We start from the raw sequence: 25,085 nt of genomic DNA, 5'->3' as shown, positions 1-25,085 counted from the left end.
AGTTTGGAGCTTATTTCACCATTTATCATTGTTGTGTAATTGAATAATTAACGATTCTTTGGGTGTCAAGCGTGTGTGAGTGGTCAACCCCCTGGTCGATCGGGGCCTATAAAAATTATTCATTTTTTCCGTCAAGAAACTCATTGCCAAGACGGAGTTAGGAAGTTTTATACTCCTGTGTGTGCTTAAAGTACTTGATGCTATAAGCTGCTGGAATTGTTCGGGCCTCCTTCACCGGTCGTATGACAAAACAGTCCAATTGGATTATTACAGTAATGGAATAGAGAATGCATCTGAATTTGCGCACTCACTAGTGCATTAAAAAACTCTTGCGCGGAAGGTTAATCTCCATTGAGTATGGTCGTCGCCAGACTGACTTAATATTCATACCATGGTTGGTGTTTTAAAGAGATCCAAAAAAGCTTTTGAAGGCGGACACACTATTATTTATTGTCTTAATATAAGCCCTTCCTATAATATCATTGCACCGCCAACCATGGCATCTAAAGTATTATGTCCCTTCTGATTGAAAAAAAACTAACTTATAAGGATCACGAAAATAGGTACAAAATGTTTGATGTTTGAATAATCGTGAATGGTACCTACACAGACAGTCCTACACAAGACCCCACTAATTTAGATCTTTAACTGATATATACTTAGTTTTTTTTAATCAAGGAATAAAATACAATTTCCAAAAAGATTTATATTTTTAAATTTGCGTAATGTATACAAAAAAAATCTCAATTGTTCCAACAAACCAGACTTATTAAAAGTCAACACGACTTTCACTTAGCTAATCACTAAGCAAGGTGAGAGACTAATTGGTAAGGGCAGGGCGCTGTTCTGGTTATGAGCAGATTTGGGCGGACAAAAGTTATCAAAGAGTATGTAAATGTAGACTGGGTTGATAGAAGCTATAAACGCTCACGGTAGCCTGCGAAAACGATCCCGAGGCGCTCTACGCTAAGACGGAAAGGGTACCGCTGGTTTTTTAGTGGGTATTCCGATGTTCGGGGCGCACTCGGCGCCTTGGACACCGGCGAGCCCCACATAACCCCCTTTGTCCCCGGGGGGGAAACGCGTAACGCATTTTTCCAGCGTTAAAAAAAAGCTATAAACGCTGCTTACTTTAATGACACTTGCAGTCCTTGTTAAAGTTATTGTAATACTTGCAATACTCGACAGTCGTCCTCTGAATTTATCGATTGTAACGGCACAGTTGAATGGTATACAATCAAGCCCGGACTTAGAGATCCAAGGCCCGTAGGCATTTTGACATTTGAGGCTTTCTCTGTCTCTGTCTTGTAATTCTAGGTTTAAATCCGAGGCTTTATACAATTCGAAGTATTGCAGCACCAGTTAGTGGCGAGTTTAAATGGATAAATTTCATGCGTATTTCTATGGGTAGTATTGCGCGCGAATGGTGAGTGATCCCTATATCCTTTGTATCCCTGACATGGCGTGTGCACAATTTCATGATGATCGGCTGAGTATTTAAGACATGAAAGCGTTACAAAAAAAAAAAAAAAACAAACATATTTTTTATGAAAATTGTACATATATGTTATGAAAAAATGTTTTTGTATTGAGGGGATTTGTTTGTCATGAATGTAAGAAAAACAGAGAACTGCGTATATATAATGCATAAAAAGTAATTGTAGTCATAAAAAATATAGCTTAAGTAACTATACGATAATCTTTGACGGTCAATGGCAACTATTTATACATTCTTTATTCATAAAATATATAAAAAACGATATCGAAGATACTTGAAATAACGGCAAGGTTGGAAAAACATATAATTTTTACAAAACATAAACAAAACTAGGAAACGAGACCCGATCAGTACTCTCAGATGCTACACACATTTAGGTATTAACACACAACTCTATCGCATCTATGTAACAAGTTATCTACACTTCCTCGATTCGCTCAGTCCACTTCGCACAGCCGACACGATGGGCGCGGACAAGCCTAACGGGGTGGTCAACTACTGCAGGCGACCTCCACATAGACCCTTCTTCCAGAGGATACAGTACGCTATATGGAATCCGGAGGAGAGAACGTTCCTTGGACGAACTGGCAAGCGATGGGGTGAGTAGAACAAAAAGAAAGTTGACGAAAAAGTTTTTATACAACTTTTCAATTAGGAAAAATATTACAATTATTAACATTTGAGGTAATATAAATAAAAATGATCAGGGAATAATGTATATATATTTGCCTCAAATCGACAAGTTTTTGGAAAATATTTTTTCTTTCTTAACTTCTACGTGACCGTTACTTAATCTAAGGGATAGAGACAGCGAGAAAACCTAATTCCATAATTGTAGCATTAGCGTGGATTCTATAAAATACATTTTAACTCCAAAGAGATTGACGCAAAGCAAATATTCTTTACAGTAATTTAAAAGGCTGATTAATTTTACATTGTATGAATACATTAACTTTACAATAACGAAGGAACAATAACGATAAAGAATAACGAAACCTGACAATAATAATATAATGAAACCGAGTGGTTCATGCTCAACATACAGATCGAAGCGCTAACAATGCAACTGTTTTTATATATATCTGAGTAAAAACTTAAAATGTTGCAAAATTATGAGAAAATAGCATTAAAAAAAAATCCTTGTTTGTGTTGAAGGAAATGTAGAGACGAAAGAAATATTTAAAAATATATTCAGTTCTATGAGTCATTTTAATAGAAATACTATTTTCACGATGGCCTAGCTGTTCGAACACATGAATCTTAACCGAAGATTGCACGTTCGAACCCGGCAAGCATTAAATGTTCATGTGATTAATATGTTATTAATATGTGTCGCCAACAATAAACAGCGCCGTTGAATGAGTTTCAAATATTCTCCTCGAAACATTCTTCGCGAAAGTATTTTGCTACGGAAGATTTTTTATTGATTTTTTTGTGTGAAACTTGTAACAATATTCAAGTTATATTTTTTTGACTAAAAAACGGTTTACAATCTTTGGTCAGAATATATATAACTACATATATATTTACAAGTATTTACATACTTATTTAATACTTACTACATTGTTTATATTTTTCCAAAAGTATTTTATTTATACCATTAAAATTACATTCTAAATAGTATATTAGTAGCAGTTCATCGTAACTGAGTTAAGAAGTCATAATTCATCCTTATACCAAAGCTAGCAAGTGGGAAACGGCGAAACTTTGACAGGGAAAAAGTTAAAAGGAAGCAACTATCCCTTATTTATAGGCCTGTAGACGTAAGCCTATATGATATCTAGATAGATGAAAAACGATATATTTCAATCATAAAGTAATATATTTTGTTTGTTAACTTAATGTCTCTTTTATTTTTGCCTCAAGCCAACCAAACTAGCATCAAAAAAAAAAAATATGAAGATAAAATATTTTCATTATAACTAAAACAAATTAATAAGAATAAATTAATTCTTGAAACAGCATTTTCAGATCCTTTGTACATTAGCTTAATATTTTTAAAACCGACTGTACTCAATAAAAATGGGCGTAGAAGGATAGCGAATGGAAATTTTCGGTGTAACAAAAGGGCTATTATGGGTTTATTGTCTTACGTCAAACTCATTCAAATTTGACAGTTAAAATAAGAAGCATTTAAACATTTATTCGTTATAAATAAAGTACTTAAATTCCTTTAAATTAAAAAGCGTGTTGCTTAGTATTTTTAGTCCCCTCATAAACTAAGCTGCTTTGGAGTAGCGTGGTTGAATTTGCAGTTCTAGGCAATATTCTACTACAAATATATAATATTCTACATTCTTACTTGTAAACGTTGCTTAGCGGCTGTTTAGTTAAACACTGATTTCTCCTTTTTCGTTATTATTTATTTGTTTAACTAATGACCTGCGAAATATGTTTTTATATTTAGAATGTTTAATTTAAAGTTTATTTATATTTTGTGTAACGGTATTTTTTTTCTTACGTGTTCTATACTGGTAGAACGCGAAATATTCTGCCAAAAAAAAAGTTAATAGCTTAATAAACTTTCAACAGAATCTATCAAAACTGCATACAATAAAATTAAATTTTTTGAAAATAGAACGCCACGTCAAAAGAAAACAACGGCAGTAATTACGTAGACAGAAATATTCCTCTTTTAAATACAGAATGTTCAACGAATTGATCGTACGTCCTTGTCTTAATAGATTTCATGTTTTTCCATTACAAAGGTAATTTGTATGAGACTGAATATTCTACTAAATGTAATTTTTTATGTCTTTAGTTAATGTACATATTACAACCTATAATATTTAGTCTCGTCTTATTGGCCCGTAAATATGATCTAATAATTTCGACACAACTTACTTATCAATTCAAGTCAATTTATCTACAGATTGAGACTCTCTGAAAATAAGTTCACGGTATCAAGATAAATTAAAATGATTCAATTTCCAGAAACTTAATTTGTTTTATGGAATCAGTTCCAAATTCAATTTGAACATGGCCAAAGTAAAATGTAACATTGGAAAATTTAAAATTTTTTGTTGCAAAATTTGCGCCTTAATATGAACATTAATTATAAGCTCGTAAAAAGGCAATTGATTCGAGAATACGCCGTTAGTATATACATATAGAACACCTTACCTTCGAACATTTGACGACTAGAATTCCCTTTCATATTTAACGATCTAGCAGAGATGATTCATAACTTCAATGGTTATTTCGAGCCACAACTCGTAACTTCTGTAAATATTAAACAAATGGGCTTATTAAAATATTATACATCAAGAAATAGGTTACGAAATATGCAATGCTTTGAAGTATTCGTTTTACCTTTAAAAAAAAGCGTTGATTTACAATTCTATGTTTTTTAAAATATATTCGAAAAATGTCAAAGTCGACACACGACTTAAATTCGATCTTGAAAGTTGTAAGCGCCATTAACTACAGTTATTATAATATTTATTTGACATATGTTAAAATTATACAAATATTACTTCATGCTTCCCTTCACTTCTGAAAAAGAGAATATAAGTGTATTATTATCACTTTAAGTTATTCGTGTCATCCATCTATCCATTAACTATATAGGTATTTATTATGGAAAAGGTATCTGGTATAGAGCCCACTCATAAATAGACTTTGGCGTTCTGTTATACATCTTAAACCATAGACAAACTTTTTACTGATACATATTTCTAACAAAAAAACGAATTAAGCACACGAACACTCACTGGGGAGTGTTGAGAGGTAGCCAAGACCATTGGTAAAGATTGACTGGTTTTATAACACTTCAAAACTAATTAGGGTTTAAGTAAAATAAGAAGAATGAAGAATTCGCCATATAAATAGTCGTTATATTTCGCTGCTATAATAGGCTTATATTTGTAGATTATCTTGGAATATAAAATACACATGAAATTTAATTAAATGGAGGAGAGAAATATATACCCAAAATCACTTCAAAGTCGATGCGATTGAAGCCTAGTACCGCTCGTAAAATATGCCTAATCTCGATGTTCATAATTCATACTCGTCCATCGGCTTTCAGCTATACGTCATATTTTATATAGTTACGTCATGGTATAAAAAGAGATTTTAAAATACATAGTTTCGCGGCTCAGCAACAGCAGTTTTTCTAATTTCGCGACCAAATCATTCAAACCTATACCATTGTCAGATAAAGTGAGTGTCAGAGAGACAGTATCAATTCCGATGCCATTATGATTCAAGTATTATTTTCCAAGTGACTTTACTAAACCTGGGGGTTTTAATAGAAAAACCCTCAGAATAATACATGAAGCTGATAAAGCAACATAGATCTAAACCTAAATATTTTCATGAATAAGTTTTCAACAGAAATTCAATATGGCGGAAAATAGACATAACATAAACACGTAAAACCGCCACTGTGCGTCAGTATTCGTATATGAACTGAAATATTCAGGCACTAAAACAAAACATCCATTACTGAATATAAATTTTCACGCTGACACGACCTCGTTAAAGATTCACCTATAGATAAATATGCCTGTACGTGGGGTGGTACCACCCTCACCCGCTATGACGCGAATGGGAGAGGCTGTATTGCCAATCAATTAAGAAAACAGCTTGCAAACAAATGTTATGTATACAGGGTCTTTGAACTGAAAATTACCTTCAATTTCTATCATGTTCGAAATTGATTAATTGATTGACAAAGTTCTCTACTTTAATTTACGTATAGGGCTTTAATAATAATTAATAGTAAAGGTAAAGAAACAGTCTGTAAATGTCCCACTGCTGGACTAAGGCCTCCTATCGATGTTTTCCTTCATTGTGGAGCATGAGATGAATTATGAACACAAATGAAGCACATGAAATTCAGTAGTGCGTTCCCCAGTGATTAATAATAATAATAATGTTTAATTGAAATGTTTTTATTCAGATTAAAATTATTTGTAAAAATATTGATAAACCTTTTTTAGATTTTTGTTCATGATGTAAAATAAATATTTGTATACATTTACATAGGCTATATGTAACTTGAATATCAATGCTGAATATTATATGATAGTAAAATATCTTTTTAGGGTTCCGTACCTCAATAGGAAAGATCACTTCATCCCTTTAAGATCACTTCGTTGTCTGTCTGTTCGTCAGTCTGTCTGTCTGTCCGTAAAGACCCTTTTTTCAGGAACGCTCAGAGGTATAAAGTTGAAATTACTACCAAATACTGAGGTCTGCGGTCTATTGGAGCTCTGAAAAAATCAAAATGATATAATAATATTGCTGAAACCACAAATAATGTTAATGCATAATAACAGAGAAGCATTGATCTCATTTGCTCCTTGAAAATCGAATCCTTGACTGTGACAACGATACCTCAACCACGAGATGTCACTGCGCGAGATGTCACCGTGCTAATTAATATAAAACGTAACAGATATCATTGTTGAATTATGTCACTTTTGTTAATCGTATTTATGTATATATAACTAGTGTTAGGTAAGGTTACCTTATGCCAGGTATCAGGTATTAACAGGAGAGGCCGCGGATGCGTTATATCAACACGATCCCGCAGCCTCTCCGATCCGTGCTGAGGACGGCCGTCGCAGTGGTTTTAGTGGGTAAGAATCCCACATAACCCGGTTCCACCCCCATAGGACCCGGGTACCTTTCTGAAGGTTTCCACTGCGAGTAAAAAAAAGGTATTAGGTTTCCTTATTTTGTATCATATGTATGTATGTATGTATGTATGTATATGTAACATGTATACAAAAATTCATGATGATCGCATGAGTAGTTAAGACGTCAAAGTGTTTTACTGGTGGTAGGGCTTTGTGCAAGCTCGTCTGGGTAGGTACCACCCACTCATCAGATATTCTACCGCAAAACGGCAGTACTTGATATTGTTGTGTTCCGGTTTGAAGGGTGAGTGATCCAGTGTCTTAGTTCCCAAGGTTGGAGGCGCATTGCCTGTGTAAGCGATGGTTGACATTTCTTACAATACCAATGTCTAAGGGTGTTGGTGACCACTTACCATCAGGTGGCCCATATGCTCGTCCGCCTTCCTACTCTATAAAAAAAAAGTGTAACGAACAAATAAATTCACTTCGCATTTATAATATAAGTAAGGATTTGCTTACCGCTATTTATGTTTTTGGAGTATATACATATTTTATATACACGACATATATACATATATATATATCTATATATATTTATATATATAAATATGTTTACGAATCAAAAAATATTAAGAGCGTACCATTAATTTTAACGAATTACAAAAAAATAAACAAAGCATAATAAAATAACCCAATAGTAAACGGGAAGCCATCGATTCATCACTTGAAAGTGCCAGAGCATTTTGATTAGTATAAAAAGTTCTGTAAACTGGTTTTTCAATCATTTACGCGAGTACTCCACACTCGGCATGTCACATCGGTTTTATAAACAAACCCTGTGTGTTTAAACAACACGTTAACTTATGGTTGATAGACCATTTAAAAAAAATGGCTAATTTTATTTAATTGCTGACAATATTTGTTTTATTATTTTATAGTCTGTATTAAGATCAGTCAAGACTGTTGCGTTCTTATATTCTTGGGCCTAATAATTGTTTAGATGGTTATTTTAAGATTTATTACGATTTAGACCTATTGGTTGTTTATTTGTAACCTAAATTAAATTAAAGTAAAGTAAATTAAATTGGTCTTATAGAAGGATTATTTACAAATAGTAACCGCTAGTTTCTAAAACTTTGGTCAAAGTCAGGTTAATTAAATTTGCGTCAAACTGAACGCTCATTGGTCGACTATTAAGTCATCGACTGCCACTGACCAATGATCATTCAGATAAAAGTTAAAAAAACTATTTTTAAGAAATTTTATGCAAGGCTATGTGCAAGCTCGTCTGGGTAGGTACCACTCACTTATTAGATATTCTACCACGGTGATCACTTACCATCAGGTGGCTCATTTGCTCCGCCTATCTATTCTATAAAAAAAAACAGGAATTAAGGCTCACATGCTTAAACACATTATGACCAAATTGCCGCCCATGCTTATAGTTCTTAAAATAATATTTAAAAAAAGAAATACGAAAATGAGAATATACATACAAATATAAATTAAGGTGTATTTAATCATAATTTTGCAATTTCAGTGATGGAATAGAGTAACTGTTGAGTTTCTTCCGGTTCAAATTATAAATCATCCTTAAAAATTACGATGCAAAACGATCAGAACAAAACTTATAACAGCTTGCTTGAATAACGCATATTTGCATTAAAGCAAAGTTTATTTTAGTACCATAAAGTGTATAATTAACTTACTAAGAAAAGTACCCGAGAAAAAACTTACTTCGAAAATTTGCCCTGAAGTGTCCACAGATAATGTACGTGCTGTGCATAAAGCTCTGTGAAGATAACTTAGCTTGTATAAACAAAGAGGAAAATAGTCTGTTACTATTTCATTCTACGTATTGATCTAACGCAAACAAGCAGGTCAAGTGTGTCGCGAGCAAATACTTCAGCGTTGGAAAGAGCACATTTACCACCAGGGTTGTCCAGAACATTACATTCGTACAACGAAACAATTTTGCTGAGTAACATTTAATTGACCGTTAGCTATATGTATGTGGTACATATCTTTATTAAATGTTTTACAAAACAGTTCCGTTGATGTCGTAGATGGATTGCTGAACCAACTGTTTGGTACCACCCACTCACCGTATACGTATATATCCTGCGCCTATGTAATATTTAAGATTTAATTAATTTAAGATTATTTACTTAAGATTAAGTTTTAAATTTATTAAGTTACAAACTTAAAAATATCTGCAGATTTTTGTTATAGAAACGAACTTACTTATTGAAACTTAATTTAAACATAACTTTTATTATTATTTACTGTTATTTGTAATATATACCGATGACATTCAGTTACACAACCCCTAAAATTAATAATTTATTGCTTCTGGTTTGAAGGACAAAAGTGACTAAAGGAGTGGCCACTTATTTTAGGTGAACCATTTGTCAGTCAGCCTCCATTCCTGCAAAAATAAATGTTCATTAATTTAGTCTTAGCCGAGATGGTCCTGTGGTAAGAACGCGTGAATCTTAACCGATGATCGTGGGTTCAAACCCGGGCAAGCACCACTGAATTTTCATGTGCTTAATTTGTGATTATAATTCATCTCGTGCTTTACGGTGAAGGAAAACATCGTGAGGAAACCTGCATGTGTCTAATTTCACTGAAATTCTGCCACATGTGAATTCTACCAACCCGCATTGGAGCAGCGTGGTGGAATAAGCTCCAAACCTTCTCCTCAAAAAGAGGAGAGGAGGCCTTTAGCCCAGCAGTGGGACATTCACAGGCTGTTACGGTTACGGTATAACATATAGAGTAATTATAGCATTAGAAATAATTGGGTATATATTTTCTGCTTATATATTCTTAACTGGGTCTATATATAGTCTAGCGAAACCACATCAGCGTGAATTCGAAACATTCAAACGATCACGCATAAAAATAAAAAAAAATCTCATTCCAATACGTTATATACTTTATAAAAATCAACGTTTGCATAACATAGAACATATATCCGCTTGCATATATAAAATGACGTCGAATTGTAAACAGTCCATGACCGGTTTTCGCAGAACGTAGCTATTTCAGTTTTGGCAGAATCGATTTCTCGATGTAATCCATTTTGCGAAACCGTGGTAGTAACCGCACTCTAAAATAAAATTGAAATAACATTCGCCGATCTACGTTTATAGTACTAAGAGTTTTTTATTAACGTCCTGACTATTTGTAGTATTATTACGTTGTAAGTATATTGGTGAAGCTTTTATTGTATGAGGTAGAATGTTGCTTTTACGAAGAGGATATATATTTTTCTTTTAGTTTATAAATAATCAAGTATATCGCTAAACAAAATTATATGTGAATTCTAGACTATTAGCATGATTGTTATCGTATAACAATATCGTCGCCTAAATGTTTCACTTTTAAGCTACTTGTATATTTCGTATGTTACAACCCGATAGCGATAGATGTCGCTTATTCAATGTGTCGCATTTCTGAATCGCACTTTCTAGTTATTTGTTATTGGGTATATATAGTGTGGAACAATAATTATAAAGTATTTTCCCTTCGAAGGGAAGACACTATACCCAACACACATTTTCCGCCGGCGGAAACGAGGTCCCTGACTAGTGCTTCCCACCCCACCGATTATGTCCTAAGACGAGGTGCGATCTCGTAGGAGACACCCTCAGGATGGACGTCACGCGGAGCCCGACAAGGCTCAAATTTCAAGGCGGAGTCTAGTACTCGCCACAACGCTCGGTGACGCTGTAAAGGCCAGTAAAGCCAACAAGATACATTCACACAGAAAAAATAAATAATGTATAGTTATATGAACGGTGGAAAGCACTTCCTTAGTTTAATTTACAATTTTGATCCCCCGATATTATTTCGGGATAAATGCGAGGAGTTTTAAAGATAAGATTTATGAAACTTATTACGGTATAAGCCGAGATGGCCCAGTGGTAAGAACATGTGAATCTTAACCGATGATCGTGGGTTCAAACCCGGGCAAGCACCACTGAATTTTCATGTGCTTAATTTGTGATTATAATTCATCTCGTGCTTTACGGTGAAGGAAAACATCGTGAGGAAACCTGCATGTGTCTAATTTCACTGAAATTCTGCCACATGTGTATTCCACCAACCCGCATTGGAGCAGCGTGGTGGAATAAGCTCCAAACCTTCTCCTCAAAAAGAGGAGAGGAGGCCTTTAGCCCAGCAGTGGGACATTCACAGGCTGTTACATCATTACATCATTACGGTATATAACTTGGACATGGCGGAAGTTACATTCGACTCATGTAGCTTTTCTTAAAGTAATTCTGCTTCGCCACTTATTAAAAGCCGACATGGCCCAGTGGTAAGAACGCGTGAATCTTAACCGATGATTGTAGGTTCAAACCCGGGCAAGCGCACCACTGAATATTCATGTGCTTAATTTGTGTTTATAATTCATCTCGTGCTTGACGGTGAAGGAAAACATCGTGAGGAAACCTGCATGTGTCCAATATCATTGGAATTCTGCCACATGTGTATTCTACCAACCCGCATTGGAGCAGCGTGGTGGAATAAGCTCCAAACCTTCTCCTCAAAAGGGAGAGGAGGCCTTAGCCCAGCAGTGGGACATTAACAGGCTGTTACTGTTACTTATTAAAAGCCGACAAAGTCCAGTGGTAAGAACGCGTGAATCTTAACCGATGATTGTAGGTTCAAACCCGGGCAAGCGCACCACTGAATATTCATGTGCTTAATTTGTGTTTATAATTCATCTCGTGCTTGACGGTGAAGGAAAACATCGTGAGGAAACCTGCATGTGTCTAATTTCATTGGAATTCTGCCACATGTGTATTCTACCAACCCGCATTGGAGCAGCGTGGTGGAATAAGCTCCAAACCTTCTCCTCGAATTGGAGAGGAGGCCTTAGCCTAGCAGTGGGACGTTAACAGGCTGTTACTGTTACTGTTACTTATTACGAAATAAGTAACTCATATTATAAAATCAAAATTCTTAAATAAATATAGAAGCATTACACTTAATTACTACTACTACTATCTACCTATCTATCAAGTACAAAAATCAAGAACGAAAAAGAATGCAAATATTGAAATGTCACTCTTGTTGAATACATTTTAACTCGCTACCTTTGGTTTATAAACAACTATTATATATATTTCTATTAACGATTTTGCGTTTATATATATTAGAGGAGAAACCGCTTCGTTTCATTTTTAGTAAGTTAGTAACATAATGACGTTGTTAGCTTCAGTTTCTTAAATATATTTTATTTCCAAAATGACCAATTGTTACTGGGCAAGAATTTACATCTTGGATAAAGCGGTTACGCTTCTTCGAAGAAAAAAAAACTGTTTTTGTCTTCCAGGTGTGATCGGTTTGATATATCTGGTGATGTACATCTGCATCATCATCTTCTTCTCCATTTGCATGTGTGGTCTTCTCTCTGCGATGGACGACAGAGTACCTTATTTTACTTTAGCTGAATCTATTATTGGTAAGTTTTTCTTTACCCTACGTAATCTTTTATGTTGTGTGGGCGGAATATAATCTAATATTTCTCTAGATATAAACAAAACTCGAAATACGAGGTCGTGCTGTAAAAATATCTAATCTGAAAATATAAAAGTTACTAAACTATTATATTTTGAAGATTAATCTTCGTTTGTAAACATAAAAAAATACATTACTTTTATTTTATTACAAATGTACCGTGTAAACAGTACCGTACCTATTTTTGCACTAATTTTTTAGCTATGATTACATACTAAAGATTTAAATATAGATAGGAAGTGCAGCTCGAAGCATCAATAATGTCATATATATATATATATATATATATATATATATATATATATATATATATATATATATATATATATATATATATAGAATATTATTATGAATAAAGTATATAATTTTATTTATCCTGGAATCGAATGTTTTGTTATGTCAAAATATTTTCTCATGTGTTATTGTTCAGACATACCATTCATAAGTCATGATCATATACGATAACCCAAACCCACACTAATCCTTACAGGTGATAATCCAGGCATGGGACATAGACCCATTTTATATGAAGAAGGAGCCCTTATATGGTATGACGCGGAAAACGCAACCCAGATAAAGAAATACGTCGACAATATCAATGAGTTCTTAGCGCGTGAGTATTTATATTATTAACAAATTATATTATTAACAAAGCAAACAATACCAGAGTCGATAAAAACACTAACTTACTCTGATACTCAAACACTTCTGCATCATATTAATCGTTACACGGGTACGAACACACACAAAATAAAAATTGTACATATAGGTATGTTTTTTAATGGTTATTTTTAATGTGGTCTTGCTTAAAAGGTGACACGATATTGTGTCAAACCTGATTATTTTAATGATACAGACTAGTAAGCATTGTTTTTTTTTTGGCAATGGTCTTGTCTAATTCTGTACGAAATATTAATAGTAAAAAGCGTAGAGCTAGTATAACATAATGGTGATTAATAATCAGGGCTTTTAAGTATGTAATCTCATAACGCCTGATAGTGTGATATAGCAATAACATGAAATAACGCCTGACAATATTATTTAGCAAACAAGATCATATTTTTCGTTGTCAAATTATTTTATCTATTACTATACATTAATACTATAGTTTATGGATTATTTATTGGTCGCTGTTGGATACAGCATATTTGCGTCATGACATAAAATGAATTACTGCAAACAAAGGAATAAGAAACGTAAAGTTTCTTGACGGTGCTTACTGATAGAATCTACTTTCCGAAGCGATTGGAGCTTTAGATACTGTTAAATTAATTTGGGTTTTTGAAATTATCAGTAGATTTTCCAGTAGTTTCTCACATACAATTGCCACACGATATAATTATTTTTGGCTTTCTAGCGTACGAAAACAGTTCCCTTCTTATCAACAAGGGTGTCAACCAGCGGGAATGTGGCGATTCCAAGCCTCCTCGCAACGAGGTGTGCTCCTTCGACATAAATCTCTTAGGGCCATGCTCTAAGGAAAACCACTTCGGATTCAAAAACAGGACACCGTGCATCATTATAAAACTCAACAGGGTAATTATATTTGGTTACGGTTATTTACAACGTAAGACGTAACTGTATTAAGTTTCTTTAAAAAATAATGTATGCGTTGAGCTGAATATAGTCAATTGTAGAATATATTCAAGTTTCAAGTTTGTAAGATAAGCTGTGTCTTCTTTTGTACCCCTGACATCATGTATACAAAATTTCATGATGATCAGTCGACTAGTTAAGATGAGAAAGCGTAACAAATACAAACAAATAACCAAAAAATTCGCATTACTAACATTAGTAAGGATTAAATCTCTTCATCTCAAAGTTATAATATAAAGGTATAAAGAAACTAAGTTTTAAAAATAGTTTTTCAACAATAATTGTATTTTCTATTGTAAACTGTTTAAAGATAGATTTAGACATATTTTAAATCTACATCATAGTCTTAATAATTCTAGAACATATGTTGGTATTGCCACCGTTTACTAGAAGACTTTAACAATGATCCATTATGTTAATCTTTTATAGATATTTGATTGGATGCCGAATTTCTTCGACGACCCCGAGAACTTGCCGCCTGAGATGCCACCTGACATAAAAAACTACATCAATACCACAACAAGTCCTCAACAAGTAAGTCTAAATATTAGCATCGCGATGTCGTCTTGACTGATTTCGGTAACCAATCGCAAGAGAGATTAGTTAAATGCGCATGATATAGTGCACAAGTGTGTGCGCAAACACAGCAGCACGTTCTATTCCATCACTTTCATAATCAGATGGGAAGGCAATCCGAAATGACCAGAAAGAGTTCAGACGCGGGACCAACAGCCACTCCTGTCTTCCGGACTCCAGGCTGCTACTAAGAATCTTTGAGAGAAAGACCCAATAACTCTTTATTGGGTTAACCTAACCTTATATCTAGCCAGTAATTTATAATAATTAGTAATTTAATTTTTTAATAGATTTTCTTTGAAATTTTTAATTTCTTTCTCCTCTTATAGCGTCGTAAAGTGTGGGTGTCTTGTATGGGCGAGAGGCCAGCAGACGTTGATGCGCTGGGTCCTCTGATGTATTGGCCTTACCCAGGGCTGCCTGAAGTATATTTCCCTTTCGACAACACTCCAGGGTACCTCAGTCCCCTGGTTGCAGTGCAATTGCTTAAGCCAACTTGTAAGTATAAAACGGAATTGAGAATAATCGAAAACAGATACACATGTCTAATAAATAATAGATTTTGTTAATGATCTTCCTAAATATCTTTGGAAGGCACTTCAGGTTTTTAACGTGTGGTAGGAAATATAGTGTGTTAAGTTATTTAAGCGCTAGAACAATATTTATTAATATGACATACTTGTCATGTGCCGTTGTTTCAGTGCACCAGATTATCAACATCCGGTGCAGAGCTTGGGCCAAGAACATCAGGTTCACGCAGAGCCTTAAGGAACGTCTCGGCTCCACGCACTTTGAAATAATGATCGACTAAACTTAACTTATCAAAATATGTAATTACTATTTTCAATAAGACTTGTAAAATTAAATATACAAATGCATTTACGAGATCAAGCGAAACAAAAGCGAACACACAGTAAAATTATTTAAGTTAAAGTACTCCTGCGTAACAATGAAGTTACTTAATCTCATAGTGCGGGAAAGGGGGAAAGACAATATTTTGATATGATTTCTTCGATGCCGAAAACGAATCGTTGCTTTTGTTTCACTTTCGTTTGAAAGTCAAATGTATGAAGTGTTAATGGCGCAATGATTTACGGGTCGAATAGCGATGTGTCGCAGGTTCGATTCAGAGCCCTAGGACTATTGTCATCTCCATTCCTAAAACGACCTTCATGCTTACTTGGGGTATATAGGAATATTAGTAATACCTAAAAAATTAACCAATGTTAATATTTTCTTTTACTTCGTTTGTTGTACAAGTTTTATTGAAAGTAAGCATAGCATTTAATACAAGTGCACTTAAATGTAGATTTATATATAGCACGCGGATTTATTCGCGTAAAATTTTAAGGAAGAAATACTTTTATATCAAATCCAACTGACATATATTTTTCAAATTCAACCATGGAATTATGTATGCAAATCAGAGACAGTGATTTTTATTTATTTACTATATCTATGCTTATTAAATTATATAAAAAAAGAATAAGCTGTTAGTACAGTGTGACTGGGACATTACGTCACTTTATAGAAAACACGTTGTCTATGCCATTAAAAAAAACATTTTTCTTTTTCTTTCATGATGATATCAAACACACTTTTGCAAAAAACACTGTTTATTCTTGTTGTGTTCTTTAAGTACGTCAATAAAGGGATAATAATCGTCAAACTTCTCGATTCGTTAGAACAGATACGATTTTGATAGTTTTTTCTAATACATTATGATTTTTTGAGTTTAAAATGTATATTACCCAAAATGTCTTTACCTTGAACTACACATAAAAAATATAATTGTAACAACTTTAACTTTAAGCAATATTCAGATACACTTTTGAAGTAGTATGTAAGTAAATCTTTATCACACAATTTTCCAACAAAACACGTGCCAATATTAATAATATTACTGAATTTGATACTAAATATTTAAAGTGAAGTTTCTTTGAAAAGTAAAATTTAAATTTCGAACTTGAGGGAAACTTTTCTGTGTAACTTTGATTGAAACGTTTCTGACGCAAAAAATTACTTCTGTTACGTATACTAAGATGCACACGCTTGTTTTTCCATTCAAGGGACGCAATTATATTGTATTAAAAATACATTGTACCTATTTCACTTATTATGTATCTTCGTCCTTTTTTTTGAAATATGATACTTGGTGTAATTTGTAATGATAGATAATAAAATGTGATTGTTGTCTACGACATTATATCTTTTATTTTGTATATGGTACCGTATTATTACAATAACTTACATTTACGTAAAATTCTATTAAAGCCTTTTCCATGCTGCATTAAATTGACACTGTTCCAAGATCGAATGTAAGGGTAAAATCTAGAAAAAAAGGTTTGTTTCTCGTCTGCTGTACAATTACTTGGAATAATTGGAAGCTGTTCCTGGTCGCAGAAAACTCATCTCATACTCTACACATATAGTGTTCCCTTTCAAATATACCTTTCCATTAAAAGGCTTAAATTTTACCATTTGTCTATACTAAAGGAAAGCGTAATTTAGACCTAAGTCTTTAATAAATAACAAACAAGTTATAGTAGGCCATTTTATTAATAAATTATATACTAAAACGTTTCCCATACATTTTCAGAAAGAATAATACAACCGTCACGTAACAACTCCAGCTGTATTAATTAGGATACAATTCTAGAGATATTTAGAGGATATGTTGGGAAACTTATTAATAACAACGTTTTTGACTACTCGATACAGGATCGTTTTATTCGACCATAATTTCAATATGTACGGAACCGACGCCTTCCAGCCTGTCGTACTTGATGTTATGCGCCCACGCACGACACTCGATGTTGATCAGCATACCCGCTGTAAAATAATGTTTCGTGTATTTAAATTATATTTGAAACGTCCGACCAAAAGCGTGTAAGTTGCACTCAGTTGATGAAACTCTCAGCAACTGAGTAGTTGATTCCCTTAATCTAATAGTCCGAGGGCCTATGAGACGAGAGTTTTGACGCCATCGAGGACAGATCACGAGGAGGGAAGTGGAACTGAGGCATGGGATAGAACACTGGTCAATCCAACTACAACTGTTGCTAAGAATTACTTGACTGAAAAAAGCGCGTCGTTTTCGATTTGAAAGTTAGTACCAGTAGTGTAGTCAGGATATCGTTTAATATCCTGAGTTCTGAAATGTTTACAACTCATAATTTGTTTGGTGGTGTAGAAAACCCTGTAGATATCATCAGATTATATTAAGAATGTACAACCGTCATACCGCTATGTAATATTGTGGTTATTTAAGCTCTTAATCCTGACCTGAATATGAGAGAAGCCTTATTCTCGGTAGAACTACATTCACGAGGTTTTATAATTATCTACTTTTAACTATGTTATTGTCATAACTCGTGGACACCGTATTTATGCTAATATATATAGTATGCAAACAGCATACTATATATATTAGCATAAATATGGTAAAAGGTATGATAAGCCCTAATAAATAAAACAGGATTAACTTGAATTTATAACCACCACCGGTTTCGGTTTAGGTTTAGTTTAGATTTTACTGAGATCCGCTAGACACTCAGTAGTTACTCTTTAATACTGAAATAAAAATACAAAGTAATATTATTAATTCTTCCTATTGTACGAAAAAATATTCATATTATATGAAAATTATCATCTTTACTTACTTTTAGGTCTCTGTAAATGAACTGCTACTAGTGGACTAAGGTAGCCTTCTTGGTTAGAATAGGGGAAGTAGTACCCTGGAAAGCCTCTGTAAGGCAGGTATTGAATCGGTCCAATGTTCTCCCTATCTGCTGGATTCTCACCTTGACATGACACCCACACCATGTTCAACTGCAACAAAAATTTATGATACAAAAAGTCTTAAAAATAGTAGTTTGTTAAATATATTATTTATTTTATTAGTCACGGCTTAAATACTTCTAGCATTGTGTAAATATATCTTAACGTTTCTTTCAGTTGTAACAAATTCTTAAGCTTTTTTTTCAACTAAACATTGCTCTTTATAAAACTCCACAGCCTCCAACGAAGTAATCGCTTTTATTCACGGAGTGAATTAATTTGATTGCTTTTCTCGTAAGCTTAAAACGCCGATCCAACTCATTCTATCCATGCCTGTCATTCTATGATTAATACATCCTTTAATTGAGAAGACTATAATGCTAGCACTATAGTATTTTTTGGCGGTTGAATATCTGGAGGGCTAACAATGAAAACAAAGTGCATTCTTCATTTGAGTAGTACATTAATAAAAAAAACTTACATAATTTTTATCATATGCTGTCATATTCCTGATATGCTCTTTTAGATCTTCAGGCATCGCTGACGGGAGATGATCAGAACTATTGTAGAATTCTGGTTTCCAGGCATATATCTTGTTTAGCTTAAGGAAGATGCAAGGCGTCGATTTCTGGTATGCAAATCCATTTTCTTCAATACATGGACTCCAAGCATTAACATCCACGTCGCAGACCTTTCCGGCTGGAGGAGGTAGCTTAAAGTCACAATTGTGAATGTTTTGACCGGCCCCGGATTTGTTAGCGTCCCGTTTGTATGCTGAAAAACAACAAGGAATGTTAAAAAACCTTTAAAATGTAAGCGTTCAAATACTAATAAAATTAATTACATAGCTTTGACGTCAAATCTATATTTTATTTTAGGAAGGCAAACAATTAAATCAGCCTCCTGATTACTTCATCCATAGCTACTGGTGATGCAAGAAGTATAAACCACTTCTTACACCTTCGATGCAACCATACTCTGCCAACCATATGTCCAAATGGTTGGTACTCAGACAGATTGCACAAAGCCATTTTACTGGTAAGCCAATTTATATATACATATCTTTATCTTATTTCAACTACAACACATATCTCAATAAGTAAAATATATGCGTTTGCTTACTTTTCAAAAAATTCGACAACTCGTTAACCCAAAATTGGTAGCTACCGGGATCATTTCCTTTGTACCATATCACACTGCTGGCGACCTCTGGTGGCATGGGTCGAAAGCCGAGACCAGGATTAGTGCCAATAATCGAACTATCCAGCTGCCATCTTGGCTGCCTAGCGTCGAGGAGCTGTAGAAATGTCCACATGCAGATGGCCACGAGAATTGCCAATGCGGCGTAGAAGATGAAGTAGAATAAGGCTATTTTAGCTGTGGATACAAAATATTCATTAATAAGTTGCTTTAAAATTGTCTATCTATATCCAAAATACTATACAGTTCATATGTATAATGATGTATATAATTAAAAAACGCAAATAAGCTTAAGACCAAAGAAAAACAATGCTATTCTATATACACACATCGAGTATCACTCGTGAAATGTTGAAAACCGCCTTATTTTATGTACTACAAGAAGGCTGATAGATGTTGGTATCGGTGAAATTTTCGTGTACCACAAAATGAAATATGTAATAACTATTCCGTATTCTGTATTTTTTATCATAATTAATAAATTGTTTGATTCCGACCAAACATGCAATACAAATTCCTTGACACGTACTATCGTAATTTTATTAAGACAGCGCTCATTACATATTTTAGGAGATGTTATATAGACAGCATGGCACCATTATGATCTTTAAATATTCTATATTACGAGACTGAAAGATTCCATTGAGGAATATTATGCAAAGGTAAGTTGCTTCAAAAGATAAGCTTTACAAGAGTAAATTTGCGATTGCTTTGCACGAATACTGATTCGAACCGGTTTACCTATCCCTATAGTTTAAATTTTGCTTAATTAAATTTGTTGTCAGTTAAGTGGAAGAAAGTTTTCAGACGACAATAATTAGACTATTTTAAGCTAATTGAATTTTAAGAACTTAATTAAAGGGTTAGAATAGTTAAATATCAAGTAATTATATTGAAATTCAAGAAATGGTTATATTATTGTATTGCATTTAAAACATTTTCATATGAAAGATTTTTGGATATCCGTCTCCTATACATATTAAAATTTACTTTAAATTATAAGACATTTTTAAATAACTATTTACATTGCGGACTTAACTATAACAGTAACAATCTGTGAATGTCCCAATGGTTGGCTAAGGCCTCCTCTTCCTGTTTTTTGAGGAGAAGGTTTTTGGAGCTTACTCCACCACGCTGCTCCAATGCGGGTTGGTGGAATACATATGTGGCAGAATTTTAGTGAAATTAGACACATGCAGATTAACTCACGTGTTTTCCTTCACCGTCAAGCACGAGATGAATTATAATCACAAACTAAGCACATGAAAATTCAGTGGTGCTTGCCCGGGTTTCAACCCACGATCATCGGTTAAGATTCACGCGCTTTTACCATTGGGCCATCTTGGAAATGATGATAGACACAAACTTAAAAAATACCTACTGTATACACAGAGCTAGGCCGGTGAAGGTGACAGGAATGCTAGCAGTTTTGTATTTAGCAATTACGATTCTCTGGCCAAAAAATTTAACCCAGCCATTACCAAAGAAAGCAATATGACGAGAAGTAAGAAATCGCTTCAAAACAAGAATACCAACTTATTTTTAATAACGATAAGTGCTTTAAAACAGAATATACTGTTATATTTTAATTGAATAACATTAATCATTACAAATATATTATAGTTATTATTTTAAAACGTAATTAAACTAATAACTTCTTCTTTTTTATTAACCTTTGCAAAATATTTTGAATACTACATTGGTTCTAAAACTATTAACTACCGAAGGGACTATAACAAAAGAAATGATTACATACATATTAAGGTAGAATAGTTTAAAACTGAATTAGGCAATAAAACATGTCAGTTGTCTGTCCAAGGTGACCACAAGACGCGGCCGGAAACTCCGGCGACCGTTGAATTGAAGCAATGAGCTCATTGCTACATCCTGTCCCATCTCCTGCCGGCTGCCGGCTGCCGTGGGTTCGAACCGGAATGTGGTATGCCCCGTAATAGAACTAAATAAATCTGTCGACCGAGCACAGCTAATCTTCTTTGTTCGTCTTATCTTATCATGTCTTATATGCTTGAAATTCTTTAATAGATTCTTGATATATATTAACAAAGCTTCGACTACTTCTATAAAATATATCTAGATTCTATCAATAGGAACCTAGGTATTTCTTTTTAAGAATAATAGTAAAATATTTAATATGTTGTGAGCACATACAGATATATAATAACTTCTAATAACTCTAAGTGCTATTTGAACGATAATAAATAATGTTCAGCGTGCCTAGTGAGTTTGATTACTTATTCGATAGCGTTAACGTTGACTGCGATTTGTATGGAATTTCGTTTATTGCCACTAGACAGCGCTACTTTCAGTGAACGCTATCGAATAACTAAACTCACACTATGAACACTGTTTTCATTTTATTTTATTGCGTACACCACCACTGGATGATCTATGTTTAATTCTGTTCTGTAATTTTTTAGTGATCACTTTTTGTCTTTGCCTATTTATGGGTATTTATTTATTTATTGTTTGAACTATTATATATATTATTTATATATAGGTCATAAATGTGTAACCAATTACAATCATAGGAGATGTAAAGACAAATAAGCAACTTTGACATTAAAATGATCCGATCTCATTGGTCGAGATCTTGAATAATCTATGGTTGAATTACAGATTCGTAAAAAAATAAATGCCGGAGAGGATGTTATCGGAAATTTAGAAATAAAATTAATCTATGCTTTATTTATAGTTTATTCATTTGATGCAGTATGAGTACGTAGTATCTAGATGAAATCGTGGATAGAAAGATAATCATACAGTAATTAATATGGATTACGTATTTTATAATATGAATTCGCTGTAAATATAAATTATATTTAATGTTTTAAGAAGTCGTAATAATTTCTTCAAAGACTAAATATCTTTGGCGCGTAATCTATTGATATATGAAACACCAATGATAGTAGTATTAATAAATTTAGTTTATTAATATTAAGTAACGATTAAAATAACTGTAAAAATGTCTAAACGAATACATACGAAAATGTACAGGCATTAATCAAAACAATTGAAATAGGCACGGGCGCTTATTTGCGATGTGATGATGTATGTTTTTAAACGAATGCGATTCAGGAGATGCTCGATATAATCATTTAATTTTAGAAAAAAGTAACTAGGTAATGAATTAACTAAATGTCATTTAGTTGTAACAAAAATATTATTACTAAGTGCATACATTTCCTAATTTATTTACGTTATTTATCGAGAAATGTTCAACAATATTATTAAAACTTATTAGTACGTTTCATAGTAAGAAAATTCAATGTTGCAAAATTGCGAGTTATTGATTTAAAGTATTTCAATTAAAAAACTAAAAAGAAAGTTACTGTTTGTCATGTTTATACGACTAAATCGTTTTTCAAATTTAATATTTAAAATATTGTTTCAAATTTTGTTAAAATTTGCTTTGAGATAACTTCGCTCCGAAAACAAATCAAATATATATATATATATATATTTGATATATATATATATATTTGATAGGGTTAAGTATGGCAATTATTATGATATTTAAAAGTTAAGATTATTTTTGTTTTCGCTTTCATATTGTTTTGTGTGCCTAATCTATAAACAAGTATTAATACAACAGAAATATTATCACAGTCGTGATTTAAAATAATAAAATGTTGTTAGGAACAAAAAATATTTTATACAATAGTATGTATCAAGCATAATTGAACATAATATTTATCTTAAGCCGTTAAGCGTAAGCTTCCATTTAATTATAAGAAATCAAAATCGAATGAATTAAATGTTTTTGTTTTTATTATACCTTGTCTCAAAAGGATATCTTGTTAAAAAAAAAAGATAAATTGACGTAAGGTTGAAACATACTTACTTAACTTACAATTTTATTTTTATTTGTAATAAAATATGCAATTTTTTTATAAGTGACACTGGCAGAATATTTTGCGCTCAAAGATACACACCAGAAAAGGAAAAAAAAATATGCAATTTTCGTTATGCTAATATTTTTGTGTCATATTTATATAACTTTGTGTTAACAGTACTTACACCAACTTGCTCCGGTCCTGCCGCAGAACTGCCTTGTCTTCGGATTCCATATAAATCGCTGGAACTTCTGCCCAGTGGTCAAAGGCGGTTCCTTTTCTCGGTAGTACATGTTGAACCGCTCGAGGCTCGTCAAATCTGACGGTCGCTTCTTGACCGTCATATTTGTTGAATGCTTGAACTTGTCCTGTTTGGAAAAATATACCATTAAATATAAATTGATGATGATCTTACTTCTCTAAAATTGGAACAAGAATAATCAGATGTATAAATCGATCAATTTGAAATCAACGTAATTGCAATATAAAACTTGTAATTATATAAACCCTACCGCATTAAAAGGTCGTGGTAACAAATTATACTCACCAGTTTTGAAATTTTACGCTGAGCGGCGCGTGAGTGCAATGAGAAGCGACTGCGCTCGCACACGCCGTCACAGGATAATGGGACGGTGTTCAACCTTAGTGAATCATCCGTTACATAAGTTAACTTGTTACAATTTAACTTAATGTTCTTATTACTAAATTGGTTTAATTTTTGCGAAAGTTAGACATCCTATCCATATTCGTCACTCAGAATATATTACTGAAAATACTTAGACGTCTGCCGGTATTTTACTTCCACAAACATAATGTATTTTACTTTACAAAGTGTGACATAATGATTTTATGGTAACTTAATTTTTTATGTTATAGTTAAGTGGACGGTAAGTGGTCACCACCGCCCATAGAGATCAGCAATGTAATAAATATTAATCATTCCTTACGTAACTTCTAAGCTTATGAACAGTTGTTACACTGGCTCATTCGCCCTTAAAATTGGAATGCAACCATAATATGTATTACTATTAAGCGGTAGAATATCTAATGAGTGGGTGGTACTAAGACGGGCTTGCCAATTCCCTACCATGTTGATGACAATAACGGCAAATTTGTTTAAAATATACAAAAATTAAATATTAGATGGTATACTCGTAGATTACAAATTAATCAAAAAAAGTTGGAATTGAAACGAAAAGTCAAAAATCTTTATTAAATATAGATGCGCAATCTACCAAAGGTTCGGAAATAAACAACTCAGACCTGAGAAGAACCGGCGACAGCAAATAACCGGGATTATTTATATCAAATTTTACAATTATACAATAATAACATTATATTTTTTAATTTGGAGTTGACCTGGAGGCGATCGTTTCATTCCTAAGATGTTCATTCATCTTAAATGTCATTGGTTTCGTAATATCCTTTAGGACTAAAATTTTTCATAACGATACATTT

The 25,085-nt window shown here is 33.2% G+C and overlaps 2 protein-coding genes across 2 annotated transcripts; one reads left to right on the top strand and one right to left on the bottom strand.

The window, feature by feature from the left end:
- The first annotated feature begins 1,955 nt into the window (after positions 1–1,955).
- LOC126780945 (sodium/potassium-transporting ATPase subunit beta-2-like) lies at positions 1,956–16,994 on the top strand. Its single transcript, XM_050505650.1, has 7 exons — positions 1,956–2,097; positions 12,437–12,565; positions 13,112–13,234; positions 13,979–14,157; positions 14,647–14,751; positions 15,123–15,291; positions 15,495–16,994. The coding sequence occupies exons 1-7, from the start codon at positions 1,962–1,964 to the stop codon at positions 15,602–15,604; spliced, it is 951 nt and encodes a 316-aa protein (XP_050361607.1). The 5' UTR covers positions 1,956–1,961; the 3' UTR covers positions 15,605–16,994.
- Positions 16,995–17,333: 339 nt separating this feature from the next.
- LOC126780942 (sodium/potassium-transporting ATPase subunit beta-2-like) lies at positions 17,334–24,243 on the bottom strand. The gene is made up of 6 exons (XM_050505646.1): positions 24,175–24,243; positions 23,812–23,995; positions 19,696–19,950; positions 19,055–19,347; positions 18,456–18,624; positions 17,334–17,625 (listed from the first exon to the last, which is right to left on the bottom strand). The coding sequence occupies exons 2-6, from the start codon at positions 23,969–23,971 to the stop codon at positions 17,522–17,524; spliced, it is 981 nt and encodes a 326-aa protein (XP_050361603.1). The 5' UTR covers positions 23,972–23,995; positions 24,175–24,243; the 3' UTR covers positions 17,334–17,521.
- Between the last annotated feature and the right edge of the window lie 842 nt (positions 24,244–25,085).

Source organism: Nymphalis io, chromosome 3, assembly GCF_905147045.1.
Source record: "Nymphalis io chromosome 3, ilAglIoxx1.1, whole genome shotgun sequence".
Classification (NCBI taxonomy): domain Eukaryota; kingdom Metazoa; phylum Arthropoda; class Insecta; order Lepidoptera; family Nymphalidae; genus Nymphalis; species Nymphalis io.
The sequence above is the reverse complement of the archived record's forward strand: the minus strand, read 5'-3'. Positions and strand labels throughout refer to the sequence as shown.

What these genes read in the sequence shown, in the direction of transcription:
- LOC126780945 (XM_050505650.1), top strand. Translation starts at nt 1,962, where the DNA reads ATGGGCGCGGACAAGCCTAACGGGGTGGTCAACTACTGCAGGCGACCT. An exon ending in TTTAGCTGAATCTATTATTG is followed by an intron (nt 12,566 to 13,111) that starts GTAAGTTTTTCT and finishes TAATCCTTACAG; the next exon opens with GTGATAATCCAGGCATGGGA. An exon ending in TATCAATGAGTTCTTAGCGC is followed by an intron (nt 13,235 to 13,978) that starts GTGAGTATTTAT and finishes TTGGCTTTCTAG; the next exon opens with CGTACGAAAACAGTTCCCTT.
- LOC126780942 (XM_050505646.1), bottom strand. Translation starts at nt 23,971, where the DNA reads ATGACGGTCAAGAAGCGACCGTCAGATTTGACGAGCCTCGAGCGGTTC. An exon ending in GTTGTCGAATTTTTTGAAAA is followed by an intron (nt 19,348 to 19,695) that starts GTAAGCAAACGC and finishes GTTGTTTTTCAG; the next exon opens with CATACAAACGGGACGCTAAC. An exon ending in TCATTTACAGAGACCTAAAA is followed by an intron (nt 17,626 to 18,455) that starts GTAAGTAAAGAT and finishes ATTATTTTACAG; the next exon opens with CGGGTATGCTGATCAACATC.